Source organism: Buteo buteo, chromosome 7 (genome assembly GCF_964188355.1).
Source record: "Buteo buteo chromosome 7, bButBut1.hap1.1, whole genome shotgun sequence".
In the NCBI taxonomy this organism is placed as follows: Eukaryota; Metazoa; Chordata; class Aves; order Accipitriformes; family Accipitridae; genus Buteo; species Buteo buteo.
The window spans coordinates 20,790,898-20,810,542 of NC_134177.1; the positions used below are offsets into that span (position 1 = coordinate 20,790,898).

Here is a 19,645-nt window from a genome sequence, read left to right on the forward strand (position 1 = left end):
ATCTACTGTGAGGTTTTGACTGCTGGAGATCGGCGTGTGTGAAATGACAATAACTGTTTTATGCAAATAGGTTTCATGCTCTGGATTGCCTATCAGCTATTCAGAGAAATTATTTCTTATTATTTGCTATTTTGGCTGAATGACAGGCCTTGCAAGTCACGTGGCGTTGAGTCTGAGCCCCGAATGAGTAGCTTCCAAACTCACATGGAGCTTTCAAGATCATCCTTCAACAGGGCCATATTCATGCTCCCAGCATAAACCCTCCTGCAAACAGATTTGCTGTGCTTTCCTCTTCTGTACCGTGTTCTTGTCAATGTTTGTTTATTGCCAGCAAGGCAGGGGAGTGTTGCCTAGCCTCTAGGGCAATCAATTGCTTGTCTTCAGACAAATCTTTGGGAGTACTTTTGGGCAGCATTTTCTCGATTATAAGTATGGGACACACTGGTGCAGGAAGAGAGGGTTGAGCATACAAGCAGTGGGGTAGTGGTCAACAGATGACCTGGTACGGGTTTGCTGGTGCCACAGCAGGCGGGTTGAGCCGACCCATGCCGACAGGGCTCGGGCGCTGTCCCTGCTCCCGCGGGCAGCCGCTGGCACGGCCGGCCACCACGCTCATACAGCCCAGGCTTTGTCTCTGCCCGGGAAGCATTCAACGTTTGCTGTGTTCCTTATGCAGTTTTTCAGCCAGAGGTTGTACATGAGAGCGCTAACGTCATTTGTGACAGTTGTAGCTCTAAATAGGAAATGATTAATATTTCATGATTATTTTTCTGTAAGGCATGATTTTGGGGAGAATGCATCAGTCTGACTTGCTTGAGAGAATGAGCCTGCCTTGCTTAGCTTCCAATCAAAATGTAGTCAGGCACTGCATGCTAATATACCTATATTAGATGAAAACTCTCTGGCTGTCTGACTAATGCTCTGCTGCGAATACGTCAGTACAAAAGTAAACACTTAAGTTTTAGAAACTTCTGTTTCACTTGTCAGTCTTGCAAGTTAGCTGTCTTTCTGCCTTTGTCTTGTGCACCTTCAGTCTAGGTTTTAAAACAGTGCAAGAGGTCATGAGTGTCAGCCAACTGCATCAATTGCAAAATCTCTGATTCTGATCTTTCTTTTTTTCTTATTTACTTATTTTCCCTTTCTTGAGTCATAAGCAAACCTCCTTAAAATATTGCAGGATTGCACTAGAGAATAGCAAACAATCGGTCAAGGAAATGTTCTTGTATCTGTGTGTCATGGTTTAACCCCAGCCAGCAACTAAGCACCACGCAGCCGCTCACTCACTCCCCCCCACCCATGGGGGAGAAAATCAGGAAAAGAAGTAAAACTCGTGGGTTGAGATAAGAAAGGTTTAATAGAACAGAAAAGAAGAAACTAATATGATAATGATAACACTAATAAAATAAGAACAGCAATAATAAAAGGATTGGAATGTACAAATGATGCGCAGTGCAATTGCTCACCACCTGCCGACTGACACCCAGCTAGTCCCTGGCGATTCCCTGCCCCCACTTCCCAGTTCCTACACTAGATGTGACGTCCCATGGTATGGAATACCCCACTGGCCACTTTGGGTCAGGTGCCCTGGCTGTGTCCTGTGCCAACCTCTTGTGCCCCTCCAGCTTTCTCGCTGGCTGGGGATGAGAAGCTGAAAAATCCTTGACTTTAGTCTAAACACTACTTAGCAACAACTGAAAACATCAGTGTTATCAACATTCTTCACATACTGAACTCAAAACATAGCACTGTACCAGCTGCTAGGAAGACAGTTAACTCTATCCCAGCTGAAACCAGGACACTGTGATACGACTTTTCTGTGAATGCTATTCAAAATGCCTCAAGGTAAAATATATTGGCAAATACCTTACAGAACTTTTGATCATATAATAGTAATAGGATGGTCCCAAAGATACTGTTAATTGGCAGCTAGGCCACCAAGACTTTGACTTATGCCCTGGACTGCTCACAAGAAAATCTACAGGAAGGCCATGGAAAGGTTGGTAAGAAAAGTGCAGTGGAAGCCGCTCTTGTCCTTTCTTCTCTGCAAGTTGTTCTGTAGGAACACTTACACAATATTGTAGCAGGATGCTGTTAAGTGCTGCAAATTAGGATGAAAGAAACAGTAGGACAGATTCCTGTTTACATATATAGGTTCTATTCTTTAATCTGGACTAAGTCAGACCAGAAGAAAATGAGACTAAAAGATGATGCATGTTCCCACAGACTGGTTATGATGGCTTAATCCTTGTGCAAATGGCAATACTGGAATATAAATAATTCACAGCAGATTCTGCTGGTCCCAGCCAGGGTTTCATTCTGTTAGACACAGTAGAGAATACTACAAAAACATGGTGAAGGAGAGTTAAGATTGCAGAAAAAACATATGTTAGGAAGTGTCAGCATTAAGGTGCCCTGTGAAATGTTAATTTAACTCCCCCCACCATGCAAGTGCTACACTTGTTCTTAATTACAGTCATGTCTACCCGTCCTATCTGTACAATGGAGTGGATATACTTGCTATAACCAAGCAAAACAAAGACTCCTGGTTCTTTCTAGAATGTTATTTTAGAGCTGGATTTGGTTTTATATCACAGCTGTTCCAGATTTTTTAAGGGCTGTTGATAGCCTCTAAATAAAGCAGAAAGGAATGTGTAGGAATGGCAACTACTTTGCAAGACAACTCTACATTCGTAAGACACTTGAAAATAAGTCTTGGAGAGGAATGATTTACAACACTAGAAGTACTCTGAGACCTCACTGAGAGACGGGGGTCACCTCAGAACTTTTGTCTGCAGTATCCAAGGATTCATGGACTTAGAATTGCTTTGCTTTGCTTTTTTGTCTACAAAACTTGATAAAACAACCCCTTTGGGGTATGTATAATTTTCTGCACGTGTGGGTATATACTACAGTATTTGATGATCCATCTTTTTTAAGCTAATGCAGCTGATACGTCAGGCAAGACTTGCTCAGCATTATTAAAATTCATGTTGCTTTATGAATTTAGGACTTACATCAGCACAATGCAAAGTATGAATTCAACAGCTACTCCTCAGGTCAGAGTAGTCTTCAGATAATAGGCAATATAGCCATGGGAAGATACCGTGTTTATCAGTGGATTGTGGGCACCTTTGTAGATGCTGCTTTCGATGATCAATATAGCAATCAAATTTGCAGGCTTGTTTTATGATCTGTTTGCCTGAAAATCATTGTTTGTTTGTTTGTTTCTTGGGATCTTTTCTCTTAAAGTGTCATTGTTTGGTAAAAGGAGTGGTTGGACTTGGTTGTAGTGATTATAAAAGGGAGGTTTGGTTTGGTTTTGTCTGATGCCACTGGCACAGAAAAGCTTCTGCAGTTCTTTTTGGTTTCCAAGTTAATGCTGTCTGGGTGCTGCTGACTGTCAATAGATGGTCTCTGAGCCCTGGCTGCCTAAGCAGCTGCGAGAAGTAACAACATAAACTTAGCATTAAGAATTGTCAATAGTAATTAAAAATCATGGTTAAGGGCTCTCATTCAGCAAACACTGACTGCTGCTCAAAGCACTTGGGTATGTTTTTAATTTTGTGCATAGTCCAAATTTATTTGGTCTTACTGCGACTGAAGCATATACTTTGAACTCTATTGTTTTACTGCTTTTATATAGCAAATAAATGGCTGTAATTCATATACATACTTGGTGGGTGAAAATCAGGGAACATAACTGTAGTCGTATGTATGGATTTACTTTGGGGAGCAGGTTCTGTATTTCTGCTTCCCTGCAGGTTAATTGTGCTGGGTTTTGCTCTGTTATGCTTCTCACTTCAACTTATTTTTCCTAAGATTTCTCTTATATTGTAAGCCTCATTTCATACATTTAATATCACTGTTCATCAGCCTAATTACCCTTTGGACCCACCTCTTTGGCACAGACCCTGAAAGAGAGACTCAGTATTCCTGCCTCAGCTCCTGCACCATCTGGTCTTTCTAGTTCAGAGCCTCTGGCCATGGTCTCCAGAGGAGCATACGTCTTCTCAGCTGTGCTGGCTCACGTGTTGCAGCTGCATCACTGACAACTGAACTGCTGCTTTTGCTTCCCAGTTTCTGCTGTGTCTCCTCATGTGTTACAGTTCTTCCTTCCCATTTCTTCCTGTTCTGTACAGAATACCTCCATTCTACAAAAAATAAAATGAGATGGGAACTGACATTCTTCACAATGCCTAGCAGCGAGAAAGGAGATCCTTCCACAGGAGCTCAGGGAGGACCGCTTCTATGCAGGACCAAGTCTGTACCCACCAGCCGCTGCCAGGTCCTTGCAGAAGAGAGGATGAGGAATGAGAAAAGGACCTTCGTGCACCGGGGTGAAAACCAGCCAGTGGCGGCTTGTACAAACAGCCCCTGGGCCGGGACAGTTTCTGCAGCCGTAGCCCGAGAGAGACGCCAAGCAGCAGCAGTATGGTGCAGTGTGGAGCACGATGTACCTCCGCTGCAGCAGGCGACAGCACATCAGGAGAAGCTGAGAAGACACCACTTCAACAAACATATGTGGTCATGACTTCCTGATGAAAAGCAAGCAACATCAACCCCGAAGGGTTGTGTTTGGTTTTGTTTGTTTGTTTTTCATATAATAGTATCGTGAAACAGTTCTGTAAAATTGAGAAGCTCACCAATATTACATCTGCAACAGACGGTGAAAACCTCCCTGCACGGACAAGTAATCCGTTTAGTTCTTCAGACAAGATCTCCAGTGCCAGATGTAGTATCTGGCCTTTTGATTCAGCTTTGAGATACAGTAGTGGAAAACCACAGCCAGCCAAACTCCCTGTTGACCCCATACCTACACAGGACCATATGCAAGCCATGCTCTAGGTAAGGCTGACGGTAATTCCTTGCAGTGCTTTGCGACCTGATTTTGAACAGCTGCAATGAATTGCTTCTGCCTTGAATTTCAAACAGTTTATTTTGGGTGAACCAGAACACTTCTGTGGGATCCAGCATCATGCCGAATGCAGTAGCTACAGATGAAAGGATACCTGTCATTTTTTGGAGGATGGCCACCGAGTCCTTGGGGGATGCAGCTTGCATTTGCGAGCAGCTCCTGGGCTGTGTTTTTCTGTGTGTGCAGACCTGCTGCTGGTGGGATGGACCCCGGGGTGATGGTTTGCAGCACAGTGGCAGTGCAGCAGTAGGACTGCTTCAAAATAAAGTTAAGAGCTACAAGTCTGGTGGAATATGTATCATGCCAAGCAGGACCCTTGGGGCTGGGAAGGGCACTCAGTCCTTCTCAGGCACTTACCAGCAAGGTGTATCAGACAGAAAGAATTTGCCTTGGGGGAAAATCGCAGCATTTTCTCCTGATTATATGGATTTTACTTGCCAGTCAAAGCTCTGATAGCTGAGAGAGAGATGCAAGACTGCTATCTAAAAGAGTTTGGGGGTCCAAGCAAATGTTCTTCCCAGCTTGCAGAGGTGTTACTAGTTGTCATGTAGATTGCAGCCTCTTTGGGGAAACAATGCCACCTCTTACATTTTGACTTTTGCTAGAGAAGGAAGCAGCCTGCCTAGCACTTTTTTCCTAGCCCAAGAGACCTTTTCAGGATTGAGTGATAAGAAAAAGCAAATTATAGATGTTAACGGAGCTCTTAATCTTTTCAGTGGATGGACGGGTTGTGCCATGTCCCCAGCTGTAGCCACCCTCTGGCTCTCACCCCATCCCATGCTGGATGGAGCATGGTGGCTTCACCGTGTGCGCTTACGCAGGGTGGCAGCTCGCTGCTCCTGGCTCGCCTTGTTTGATTCCTCTGTCTCTTGTAGTTCAGAATACGCCTCCTGCACATCTGGGCCATGGCATTAAACCCTCGCCGTCCGGGGAGTGTCTCTGCCAGTTGATAAATGGGCCAGGCTGGAGTTTTGCTCGGCTGTACAAGCCGTGGGGCACGCCTGACCACAGCCCCACTGCTTGAAGCAGCCAGGCTGGCCAGGCAGGAGGCTGGTGCAAGGCTGGGAGGTAAATGATTAACCCTGTATCTCTTCTACTTTTTGCACTGACGTTCTGGACTTGCCTTGATCCTACAATCACTAAACTAGTGAAGCTGCTGTTGAAGCCACCCAACTCTCCCTGGCTGCATATCCTGAAATTCAAAGTCAGTGCAGTTCAACCCTGAAAATATAAGCTCTCTGCTTAATGCTGATGTGGCAAATGTTAAATAGCTATAACCACAGGGGATGATAGGAATTTGTGCTCTCATTTTGATGCAATCGCTCATGTTTACATTGAATTAACTTTTAATTTAGTATACATTTTAAAAAAATGGCATGACATGAAGTGGTTCTGCCTTGTCCACACAATCAGTTTGCCCTCTTCTTGGTAGAAGTCGTCTCCAGGGAGAAATTCTGTAGCATTGGCTCTGTGCTGTGCCTTGCACTGAGTCTCTTTTTTCTATTTTTGTCACATTCGTGACCAAATGCTGAATTTGACTTTGACCCAGATCTATATAAATTACTGTAGCAATAGGGTTGGAACCTATGTAGGCACGTAATTAATAAGCAAAGAAGGACAAACTTATGGCCACAAAAAAGGCTGTAATGGCACCGGTGAAACTAATGACACTAGCAAAGACAATGCAAGAGAAAACTGTAATAATGTTTCATGGCAGGGAAGCAGAGCATGGCTTCTTGCCCTCCCAGCTTTAGCAGATAGATTCGTGCATGCTGCGTTGCTAAAGCACCCGTTGCCCTAACAGCTTGGGGGTGGAAGAACATTTGCCCACATGAAGTAACGCAAGCATGCTAGTTCATGCTTTGAGAACAGTTGGATTCTCAAAAAAAAAAAAGAGTAAGAACAGGAGTGTTAATTTTGGGGTGGCAATTTTGCTACTCTGAGTCCTATCCTGTGTTGTCAGACGAGGCAGCAGCTAATGAAACGGAGGATTTTCTGCCAGAGACAGGGACATCCAAAATCACTGAGCTTTTTCATGTTTATGAGTAATTAATGTGAAAATTAATGAGGCTTTAATGCAAGTAAGGGATAGAAGTGGCTTAGCCCCAAGATCATGAAGTTTCTGCAGAGCAGAATTACTGAAATGATTTAGCAGAGGACTAAATAATGTAACTAACCTTATGCACAGCTGTGAAATCACTTCTATCTGTCTATTTAAAATGAAAAATCACACAAGTGTGTGTACAGATCACTGTTGTGCCAACTTTTTTCACTCCCATGTAAAACCTTTGTGTTCTTTCATGAAAAAACATCACTGAAGGTCAATCTTGGCTGACCCAATTGCCCCAAGGTGGCCAATACCCCAGGTCGGACCAGCCAAGGACCTTGACACAGGCAGGTGGCACTCACCCAGGAAAGCAGAGGCAAACTGGTTTTGCTGTCTGCTGGTGCTGGTTGTTGCCACAGCTGCTCTGAAGGGCTTGGAGGTTTTGGTTAAGTAATCTCCAATGATTTTGGGTGAACCTCTGTAGTTTCTCCAACTGCCAAGCCATGGTTGCTTTGTCTCCTTCCCCCGTGAGCCAGCAGTGGGGAGCGGCGCAGCTCCTCAAAAAGATACGACCTGGTTATAAGCGATCATCATTTCTTCTTGACTCAACTTTGGCAAAGGAAAGCTGGCTGGGGCTGGAGTACGGGCTGCATCTTCTGTATCCGAAAGATGCTAGAAGTTGCCGGGTCACGCAAAGTCTCATGGCTGGTGCATCGTTAAAGAAGCTTGTGAGCAGCAAAACTTTCCTGAGCACCATGAGCCCCGCTGCTGAGCTCCTCTGGGTGTCAAGGAAAGGGGAGCCTGCCCCACGCTAATTAAAACTCTTTTCTCAACTTCTCCTTAGCAAGGTGCAAAGAAATCCTCTGTTCATGCTCAACAACTAAAAATAAATCCTATTTTGGGTTTCAGAAGCAGCGCATGACTAAAATGAGCCGTTCAGTTTCATTCATGTTTGCTGTCTATTAATCTGTTCTCCTCACCCTCAGCAGGGTATGACTCAGGGCTTCACATTGTCTTCCTCCCTAAACTATCTGTGTTTTGACTTTAAATTCTGCCGTCTGACGCAAAGCAGTGCTGAAATCATGACAGTTTGATCCAGCCAGCTCCCAGGAGGCTCTTGATCTTTACTGGCTGGTAAATGTAGCACTCAGAACAGCCATGCAGAGCAGATATTGGTATTTTTACACCAAATGTTGGTAAGCAGCTGTCACAGGCTTGTGAAGAGCCTTGAAACTCCACGGAAGAAAATATGTGAGTATGTATGTGGGGGAGGCCTGGAGATAAAAATAATTCAGTAGTTATATGAGAAGACATATATTCCTTAATCTGTTGGGGTTCTGCTATTCCTGGTCATGGTACTCAAACTGGAGGCTGCACTGGAACAAGTATAACAGCAAACTTTCCCTGTCGATTCATCTGCTGCTTTTACATGCTCCTTCCAGAGGAGGCTCCTCTCCTCCTCTAGCCCTAGCTGAGCTGATAGGTCCCATCCACTTGCCATGAGCCGAGGGTCTGTGCTATGTGGTGGACCCCAATTATCCCAAGCTTCAGGCATCCTATAGTAAAGTGTAGGTCATTGGGCAGGGAGGGAGGAACAGTGAGGCCGCAGGTCTGGGCTCCTCCGGCAGTCACTGGGGAAAACGAGAGGCACTTCCAGAGGTGACAAAGCCCTGGGGTAAGACTCACAGGCAGGCACGGCACAGCTGAGCCATAGGTGACCCCAGCCCCGGCGCAGGAAGGCTGAGCTGCGGAGCCGCTGGAGGCGCAGGGCAGTGCTTTCCATTGCAAACCACCACCGATTTGAGTTTGCCGTGAGCGGTTGCAGGCTGAGCGGCTGGACCAGGGTGGCTGCTGTAGGCAGGCTGGTGGGAGTGCGTGGAGGGAGACCCTCCGAGGTGCCCTCAGCAAGGCTGCCGCTCCATCCTGGCCACCCCCTCGGGCCGGGATCCTGCACAGAGGGGCCGCTCCCCCCCAGCATCAAGGAAGCCTTGTGCGTGTGGAGTGCCCGGACCTCAGATGGAGCAGGGTGAGTAAGGGAAACCCCACCCGTGGCATGAGAGGCTTGCGCTGAAATAGTGACATTCGCAAGGTTGTTGGTGTGTCCGCGTTGCAAAGGTGGACATACGCTCATGTCTCAGAGGCAGCAGTCAAATCTTGCCCTAAGGCTCCTCTTCCTAGTTCATTTTTTTCACACGCAGGCAGCCTGAAATCCTGAACACGTAAATGTTGGGTAAAAGTCAGGATTTGGTTGTTTGGGGGTTTTTATTGTTCTTAACAAAATCTGTTCTTGAAATGTCCCTACGGAGTGAGTAGCAAACCTTCAGGGAGGCGTGTCGGTCAGGCTGGCGTTGAACCTACTTAATCTCATTGCAGCGTGGAATAAAGCCCAGTGATCTATGGCCACCAGACGCTTGCCTTGACATCCATGCTTTTAAAGGACTGTGGTTACAAACTGCAAAGCCCTTACTTTTCCTTACAATGTTATATCCCCGCCCCCCCCTTACAGCTTTGCTAATGAAATTTGAGCCATTTATTATGTACTAAATTTAGGGAGGCCAAAAATATTTGCATACAAATACATTTGATCTTTGAAGCATGCAAAATGAGCACAAAATAACAAGTCTAATGTTGGCCACAAGTAGAGTTCAAGTATTTTAAAATTAAAATAATTTAAAAGAATCGATATCCTGTGATGGCAGATGAACTTTTTCTGAGGAAAGGAAACCTCCCCCTTCTCATTACATACAGAATAAATGCAGATATTCAAGTCAGATATGGACTGAATTTTAAATGTGACAGTGACACTTATTCTGCAAGAAATGCCATGTCTGTAATGAATTGTAAACTATTTTTAGTTGCCACTGGAAACGGAGGAAGGAGGGGGAAATAATCAATATTGACACAACCCCACTTTATTTTTAAGCAGTACTGATCTTTGGTGACACCAATTAGAGAAGGAGAGAGCTAGAGCTGAAGTGAATGGCACAAACTGCAAACTATTTCGGTGTTTAGAAAAGAGCTACAACTGCCAGACAAATGTGCTGCCTTCTGCTGTGCATTCCTGCTGGGATGGTCATACCATTAAGATCATTGTTTCATCTTCTCATGCGAACTGGGCATGTGTGGTGGGAGGTTGGTGTCACCGGGAGACCATGGTCCATGAACGGTGGTGGTTCTTGCCACCATTACCCCACCAGTGCTGGTGCTGTCCCGGGGACTGGGCACAAGGGGAACGACACTAAGCCCCACATCAGAGCTTGCTACCTCCTGAAGGCAAGTTGTCTGACTTTTCTCCCTCCATTAACTTTAGGGATAATGATCTTCTAGCTGGGTATGACACAACACAGTGGGCTGGAGTCCTCTTGTCTCTGCTGCAGTGAAGTTTCCCCACCCGCCCCATGCCCTCTTTCTTATATGAAATGAAATAAAACTTTCTGAAGCTTTACTTTTAAGTTAGCATGCAAGATGCAGGGTTGATTGATAGATTAACTTTTAGCTTCTCATGATGCATAACTCTACAAAGGAAGAGCATGTGACAGGGCAAGCTGTTCAGAGAAACCACTGTTTATTGCTGGTCTGTCCCCAGGATCCACCAAAGGATGCAGCATGGTCAAAATGTGCTCAGAAAAACAACATTACCAAGCTACTCTGGTTAAACAGTTGACATTGAGCTAGTTCTAATGCAATTTCCTAAAATTCAGAGAGGCCGTGATGTGATCTTACTCTTGTGTAAAATGCCATGGAACTTCCAATGACAGAACAGATCAAATTTTCTGTTGCATGACTCATTCTGAGGAAAAGAATGCCATACACTCAATATGACAAAAAAAAGGACATTCACTAAGGCCCTCCTTGTAGGACTGTGCGGATGCAATCAATCATAAGCACAAAGTCTAGGCAACACTTTTTGATGTGGAGTAAAATTGACAGCTGAATTGTGGATACCCTTTGGTAAATTTTATCCACTGAACCCAAAATAGCCACAGCAGAGACCTAAGCCAAGTGTCTGCCTGACTTCACACGCTGTAAATCTCAAGTGAGTGGTTAAGGAGCAGAGGAAGGAATCATGCTGATGTGCCAATTAATCTGGATTGTCTGAAATACGCACTGATGCTGAAGATCGGGGATAGATGGATGGGGGGCCAGCAGGATGATTTCATGGGAGAGAATTTGCTAGATAAATGTCAGGCATTTGGTGGCAGAAGGCACAAAACAAGACTCTCTTGGAAATACCTGCAGAGGCACAAGAAAATTCCTGAAAAATCTAAATTGAGCCTTTTTCTTGGGTTTTCGGGCGCTTTTGGTTTTGGGTTTCTGTTTTGTTTTGATCACAATGACTATTTTCTCCATGGACTAACGTGTATTAGCAATAACAATGTCTGCAGCTATATGTTTTGTGGGCATGCAGAGGCTTGCTGAAGGGGGATGTGGTGTTCAGCAATACAGTTCCCAGCTGCTTGGGGGGAACTTGAACCTGCCTTTCTGCTTGCTGGAGCAGATGTCTTCCTGTTTCCCTTCTTCAGGGATGCTATTATGGGTCCTAATGTAACTTCTCTTTTGGCTCTTTTCTTCCTGGGTGCAGTGATGAAAGCGAGCATTTTGGATGGTATCTGGGGCCTGAATAAAGCTGCTGCTGAAGAGTTTCAGCACAAAAACCGGTCCTATATTTCACTCATAACTCTATGTGATGTGAGATGAGAGGCTTCCATATCTCCATTTCAACTACAACAAATGCAGCAAAGATAGGCCTTTTGTCTGTTCGTGGCTGCAATTATTTCTACCTTGCTGTTCTTACGACAATATAATTTTGTAACATTTATTGGTTTGGAAGGTACAGTCATCCTAGTTTTTTGCATTTTCTGCTGTAAAAGGTCAAAATTGTCAGGTAAGATTTATTTTGGGGGAAAAGTAGTCCTTATTTAAAAGCCAAAGTAAAACAACCTTTCTGGAATAGAAAGGAAGCAGCAGGAACGAGCTAAAACCCAGAGCAGCAGCTGAAGCAACGTGTTACATTTCATGTGTTCTGATTTATGGCCCAGCGGTTTTTACTCACCCTAGTGATCTAGGTGTGCAAGCGCCGGCCTTTTTGCGTGCAGAGTGCTGAGAATGGAGTTAAAACTGCAAGGGCATGGCCAGCAGTGCCTGGCAGTGGTGCCATAGGTGGGTAGTCCCTCTCTGGCTGCATCTGCACCTGGGGGAGCGGGGTGAAGCCCGGAGCGTGGCAGCAGGGCCCCGGTCCCACGCCGCAGCCACCGGCAGAGCCCTGCAGGAGTGGGGTGCTCGCCCCCTCCTGCGCCGCTGCCCACGCGCCTTTTGCCTTATCTTTCCCCGACATGCTTCAGTTTTTCTATCTATCTATGTCTCAGGCATACAATGGAGGGGTTTCGTTCCCCAACTCAGCCCTCCCCTCCTCCCTGGGAGGGCCCAGCCCTCGGTAGGACGCTCTAGTTGGTGCAGAGCTCCCGGGCCTCCCGCGCCTGACGACGAGGCCACGGATGCCGGGAATTGTCCCTACCCTGTCACAAAGCCGGAACCGTGCTACAATGGCTCACTCGGTGGACAAAAAAAAAATAAATAAAAAATCCACACACAGACTAGCTGCTGAAAGCCCAGCTCCCGCAAAAGGCGCGGGCACAGCGGGGCGCACGCCGGGGCCCACACGCACGCGCTGACCCTCGCGCCCTCGCTGCGCTCCTGGCCGGCACACCGGGCTGCGTGCCCCTGCTGCGGCGCGGCCCCCACCTCCACACCCGAGCCGGTGGTCAGCTTCACAGAGTTGCCCCCTCCCCGCCCCTGGGCTGTGGGGCTGAGGAGCAGAAGGCGCTGGCTGTACCCTGCCCGGTTCTTTTCTTTCCGCCCCGTTTTTTCGTCCCCCCCTCTTTCTACCTTTCCCCCTCTTTTCTCTCTTTTCCTGTTTTGGGGGCCTGTTTTCTTTTTCCCCGTTCTCCCCTTTTTTCTTTTTTTTTGCCCCTTTTTTGTCGCATGCCCCCCGTCCCCGTCCCCCTTTTAATTTATTTGCCCCTTTGAACACCCGCTCCTTGGCGGGGGTGTGTTGCTCCTCAGCCTGCCCCGGGGAGGGTCCCGCCGGCCACCCCCCCACTGCCCCCCCCCCCCCTTTCCGCCGGCGCGGCCCGGCCGAGGCTCCGCCGCCCGGGCGGGGCGTGGCGGCGCGGCTGACGTCAGGCGCGGCGAGGGCGGTATAAGCGGGCGCTGTCCGGGTGCTGAAGGCGGCGGCGGCGGCGGCGGCGGCGGGAGCGGCGGCGGCAGGTAGGGGCTGCGCCGGGCTCCGCGGGGCGGCCGGGGCGAGGTGGGGTGGCGGGGGGCTGGGGAACCGACCCTTGCGCCGCCTCCCCTCGGCCGCCCGGCGGGGCTCGGCCGCCTGCCGGGTAGGAACCCGCAACCGAAAGGCGAGAGGTTAAGCGCGACGGCGGGTTAGGGCAGAAAGTGGATGGGGTGGCAGCCGGTGTGTGCAAGGACACACGTGTCTATTAAATATGGACCTATAATTACCATGTGTCTGAAATATCTGTGTCTTACCAGCATCGTTCGTGGCCGAAGCTGGGAAGCGTAGCGTTTCTGTTCGCAACTGGGTTCGGTCGCGCTGGCTCGCCGACGCGGCACTTCAGCCGCGTCAAAATATAGGAGGAGAGGTTGCCTTGGGTGCAAACACAGTCTGACTAACTCGCCAGATGTATACTTATAGAAACGGTCATGATAGTCATTCAGAACTGCTTGGGGTTTGGGTTTTTTCCCCCTCTCCTCGCCCCGTCGTTATCTTGTTCGCATTTTGAGTCCCTCGGACAGGGTAAAGGGTTAGATATGCTTTAAACAAAAGCAGATTTACTGCGGTCATGTTATTTATTGCAAATGTAAAAGGGAGGAAGAGTGCGTGATATATTTCTTTGTTTTCCTTGTGGAAAACTGCTGTCGGATTCCCCCTCAGACTCTCAGGGCAGGGACTCATCTATAGGAGAGCTTATGAGTTTTCAACACAAATTTTCACTGGAAACATTACATTCATATCAGAGACAACTGCTGAGAGAGATCGAGAGAGAAAATTACAGCTACCATGGAAACATCCCAGAAAGGACATTTATTTTTTTGTCTGTTTTGGGGGGAACTTCTGTCAGTCTGTATTGCCTTTGTACGTGTTGTTAAATTGCAAACTCAATTGCCTCATCTTGCAAATAGGAACTTCCACATTTGCTGGCCAAAAGATGATTTTCCCGTTTGTTAGGTGCTAATAGAGGAGAAAATATGCTCCCCATCTAGGCTAGCTTGACAATTATCCATCTGTAGACAAAACAGCCATTTTAGCATATTGTCCTTTGAGAGGCACAGAAGAGAATATTTTGCTATAGATCCTAAAGATAGTCTAAAATGTCCTGTTTTCCAAAAAATATGGAATTAAAGTCTGAAAGACTGGGGAGGAGTCCTCTTACCCTAGATAACGCAGTATATTTAATGACAAGGCTTTATGACCTGAACTCAAAGCTTTTAAAAGACATCATTCCCAAATCCATTTGACAAGGCTTTCAAGTATCATCTAGCAATAAACTACAAGTGAAAATTGATCTAGAGACAAATGCACCCAAAATATTTAGAGAGGAGCCAATGACCTGTTATTCCTGCAAAGGAAATAGCCAGTTGAGCACCATCCTTGTGGAACACTAAACGAAACTTTGCCTGGCTATGCACAATTTGATTTTAACGGGATGCTGAAGACTCTTACAAAGGCTGTAACAATACATAATTGTGTGCAGTGAGGGAGGTTGAGTTCCTGGTCTCTGTGAGTGGGAGGTGCCTGGCAGATAATTATGGAACAACTCTCCCTTCCCCCACCCCTCGGAAAGGACCGTTTCTCATGCACTAATCAAACTAACTCTGTTAATAACCACTCTCTCTGCTGGAAAAGAAAGTCTTAACTTCATTTATTTGCTACAATAAGCAGCAAAGTGCTTTTTTTTTTCACAGAGATATACATTTAGGTATAGGACTAGTGCCTTTTCTGTGACAGAAAATGAAGCGATGTGTTGGCTTTGTTTCAGGGCAAAGTCAGATCTGGAGGGTGGGACCTTCTTATCAGCTCTTCTGAACTAATCCTTCGTGAAATCAATGCTCAAACATATCCAGGCTTGAGTAGTCAGAAATGTTTGGGGAAATAGTTTGCTAGTATGGCTGTTAGCTTGCCCAGGCATACTGAGGGGGAAAAAGCAGGTCTCCGAACTGATACTGCTTTAATTATTTAGTTAAGTCACATTATGATAGGAACAAAAACTGAGCAGAAAAATCTACAAGTGAGCTGAAATGAGCATATTCACGCTCACTTTCTACATACAGCAGTGGGTAAATAGTGGTATACATAGCTCTTTCAGTCTGCCATGAATCACCAATGTCTCAACAGGATGCTTTTTACCAAGCCAAAAACCAAAGGAACCAAAATAGGTCAATTAATCAAAAAGGTTTCTATCTTTATCTTTTCTTTCTCATTATTGTACTTCATCTGTTAATGTAACTGGATCAGAAAAGAGTCTAATCTGTCTCATGGCCCCAGCATATCAGTGCCCGAGCATCTCCTAGGAAATGAGTGATGGCAATTTTTCCCTTCACTGGGTGGAGGGTGCTCAGCTCCCTGCATGACTGGGCTTGTGCAGCTGTATCCTCACAAGCAGCAGTGCTGTAATCTTCTTAATTCAGTTGGAGGCATATTTTTCCCACTTCTGTTCCAGAGTTTATTGTTGGCTGGCGTAAGCTGGGCAGACTGACTAGACTTGGGCTTTTACTGATCTATTCTAAGTGAATTTAGCTCACTTTTGCCAATGGTCACGTTTCTGCCTGTCCTGGGACCTGATTCAATTTCTGCTGAAGTCAATGAATGAATGAAATCACCACTCAGAACCTACCTACTCGAGCTCATTTCCAAGATGGGTTTTAAAGGATTCAGTAAAATGATATTGGTCCTTTAGGATAAACTGTAGTTTGTCCTTCTTATAGGGGATCATTGCCCGTAGGAAAATGGTTCACTCATAGAGCCTCTTAACTAAAATTTACCTGTAATACAAATAATGTATTTTTTTAATGAAAGAGCAAAAAAGGAAGTAATAACACTAACAGTAATGACAGAAATAAACTTCCAAGTCATTTTATATGCCATGTTCTCCACATTATATTAATTTTATTGCAGTCTAGCACCATTCAGCAGTATGATCCTGGCATGAAATTAGATGCCCTATGGAACAATCTCAAAAAAGAATTCCTTATGTAGTTTTAATATTAATATTTTGAGCGGCATTTAAATATATGGATATACTGATTTTACCATTTGAAGCCTTCCTTTTCATAATCAAAATGACATTGAGATTCCTCTATGGGCATTTCACGAGCTATACAGCTTTGTATTTTATACTTTGGTGCTGCCGTTGTTGGAAAACTGATGTACAGTGAGCATAGAGATAAGAAATTTCTAGCATAGGAAACCAATAGTTCCCAGTAAACTGAGGAATCATAGGAAAGATTCAGAAAAATCTCAGATTTCCACCACAATATATGGCTTCCATGTACAAGTTATATTAGGTTTATATAACTATAAAAAGTATGTGTAGTACTGGTGGTATTCTTCATTATGAGTTCCAGTTTAAAATAACAAGCTCTATTTTATTTCTCAGCTTCCTAAGTCTGTCTCCATATGTTAACAGCTTCTTTTTTCTTCTTCTTCTTCTTTATTTCAAGGAAATACTTTAAATATGGCAGAAACTAAAACCTTCCAGCTTGGAGCAGCCTGCACTCTCACCTTTTTCTTTGTCCTAATCTGTTGGGTTGATGCAGCTTCCTTCCAGCAGCATCAGCTGCTTCAGAAAGATCCAGACTATGTAATGAAAAACTTACAAAGGTTCCCAAATCCCGATATGATCAAAGCTTTGGAATACATAGAAGATCTTCGCAAGCAAACTAACAAGGGAGAAAGCAGCCCTGATGATTACAACTCTTATCAAAGTGTCCCGTATCTCCTGCAGCAGAAAGAAAGCAAAGATCAGGTTCACCTACCAGATAATGTAAGGGATTCTTTGCCTGAAGATGAGTCCCAATGGGTTAAGGTAATGTTGGAAGCCTTGCGGCAAGCTGAGAAAGAGTCAAAAGCTGGCCCAAAGGAGAATAAACCTTTTGGTCTGAGTCCAGATAACAACTTTGCAGCTGGAGTAGCTGATGATTACGAGGCTTACAAGTGGCCTGAGAGGTGGCAAAAATATCTCAAAATGCCACTTGGGCACTATGAAGACAGTTCAAGAGACAGTCCTTTCAAGCGTACTAATGAAATAGTGGAAGAGCAATACACACCCCAAAGCCTTGCTACGTTGGAGTCTGTGTTTCAGGAGTTGGGGAAGATGGCAGGAGCTAATAACCACAAGAAAGAAAGGCTGGATGAGGACCAGAAATTGTATACAGATGATGAAGATGATGTATATAAAGTGAATAACATTGCCTATGAAGATGTAGTTGGAGGAGAAGATTGGAATCCCATAGAGGAAAAAGTGGAAAGTCAAACCCAGGAAGAGATAAAAGATAGCAAAGAGGAAATCGATAAACATGAAGAGGAGATTGATGACGAAATGAAAAGATCAGGGAAACTCGGCTTACTTGAGGATGAAATAAGAAGAGACAATAAAGATCAAATGTCAGAGGATGTTTCAAAGCTAATGAATTATTACCTGAAGAGGCTGATCGGCGGTGCTGGGAATAGGAAATTAAGGACTGGAGGAGAACTTGAGGAAAAAAGAGCACCCACATTTTTGGATAAGCAACTCGATCCTCAGTCTATAGCTCAGCTGATAGAAATCTCAAGGAATTTACAAATTCCTCCTGAGGATTTAATAGACATGTTGAAAGCTGGAGAAAAAAAGCAGCTTCAGAGTGAAAGGTTGGAAGCTGAGCCGGAAGTAGAATTCCCAGAAGACCTCGACGCCATTGTTGAAAGCAATCTAGGACAGAATGATATATTTAAAAATAATGTAAACTCTAAAAATGGGTACATGAAGCAGCCTCTTAATGTTATTCCAGAAAATCTACCTGAAGACCTCAATATTGAAGATATTGTCAGTCTTCTGGGAACAGACAACTTAGCTAATCAGAATCCCTCCTACTTACTAAATCGTCTTAATCAAGAAAACGATTTGCCGAGACTGTCTTACATTCCCAGAAGATTGAAAGGACACCCACTTCCTAAAGCTGCCTGGATGAATGATTTGGAAAGGCGACAAATGGAGTATGAGAAACTGAACGAGAAGGACGAAGAGCTGGCCGATTACTTGGCAAAAGTGTTGGCAAAATATCCTGAAGTAATCAATATGAACCAGATGAAACGAGTCCCACTTCCAGCTTCTGAGAGCGACCTGCAGGAGGATGACCGGCTGGAGCAGGCCATCAGAGAGCACCTGAGCCGGCTGGGGCCACAGGAGGCTGCGAAGTTGGCTTCGCTCGGCAAAAGGCTTTCCATGGCCGGCGAAACCGACGACACGCAGAACAGGCAGTATCTGGATGAGGATATGCTAGCAAAGGTGCTAGAGTATCTAAAACAGGAGAAATCAGAGCTTGAAAGAGATCACATTACTAAACGGGCAATGGAAAATATGTAATTGTTCCCCAAATATTATTTCTCTTCAATGTGTTGACTTCTCTCCCAATTCAGTTGTGATTTATTCCCACTCTCCCACTAAACAACCTATGGTAGACTACTTACCATTGAACAGTCTGCATATCTTTCTCAGAGCTGTTATATTGTTTATTGATATATATGTTATAAATTATGGGGCAAACAACAAATTGCTTCCAGTGTTTTAAGAAACAATTTAATGAAATCAAGTAAAACTATAATATGTAAACAAATGACCTTCGCATTGTTAATAAAACATGATAAATGAAGAGTGACAATTATAATTTGAAATTTTTAAGATTAATTGGATTATTTTGTTACTGTCTGTAGTGGTTTTTGTGGAGTATCAAATAAAAAAATAAAGCATTATATATATAGTTTTATTTACAAGGTTTTTTCTATTCAGTGTTTTATTGTTGATGAATAAATTATTTCTGGACAAGAGGCTGTGTTTCTTTGTGGCAGTTGATAAAGTCATACTAATTTGAAACGGAAACATACATTTTTACTTCTACGGACAACTCTTCTGCAGTCTGTTATTTTACCGTAGAATAAGTTGGTAGCATATACTGCTGGTTTTGCTGGCTATAAGAACACTGACTGGCATTATCTTTAAGAGCAGTGCGTACCTGAAGAGCTTGCTGAAGTCAACCAGGGCAGTAAATGCATTATCTATAGTGAAAACCGGGCCCCGCTTAATTAATGGTTATGTATCTCTTGGCAGCGGGAGGAAGATAAATGTTCTGTCCAGCTAAGACAGGTTCTATGATGAAACTCTAAAAAAATACAAAATTGAACCTTTGTGTGTGAGTAGCAGCAGCTCTGGGAAGCGCCGATGAAGTAGAGGGGAAGCCCTGCAGACAGGTTCCTCACCCTCTCTCACAATGGCTACCACGAAGAACGAGGCAGGCTCCAAGGCAAGGCAAGCAGAGAACTCACCCTGTAGGTAACATCACGTTTTTGTCTAATAAAAATATTATTTCCAATTTCATGAAATGGCTGTTACATGTATACATAAGTATACGCAGAGCCTTTA

General features: G+C 44.8%; 1 protein-coding gene across 3 annotated transcripts in view; it reads left to right on the forward strand.

Moving 5' to 3' along the window:
- Positions 1 to 18,964, forward strand: part of SCG2 (secretogranin II) — a 38,445-nt gene extending 19,481 nt beyond the window's left edge. For 2 of the 3 annotated variants that reach the window (XM_075033261.1, XM_075033259.1), the window contains exon 2: positions 16,692 to 18,964. In XM_075033261.1, the coding sequence (XP_074889362.1) occupies positions 16,706 to 18,592 (1,887 nt within the window). In that variant the 5' untranslated portion in view covers positions 16,692 to 16,705 and the 3' untranslated portion in view covers positions 18,593 to 18,964. Of the gene's footprint in view, positions 1 to 13,167; positions 13,230 to 16,691 lie in introns of those variants that run through there. The other variant, XM_075033260.1, reaches the window with a different exon arrangement.
- The last annotated feature ends 681 nt before the right edge of the window (positions 18,965 to 19,645 follow it).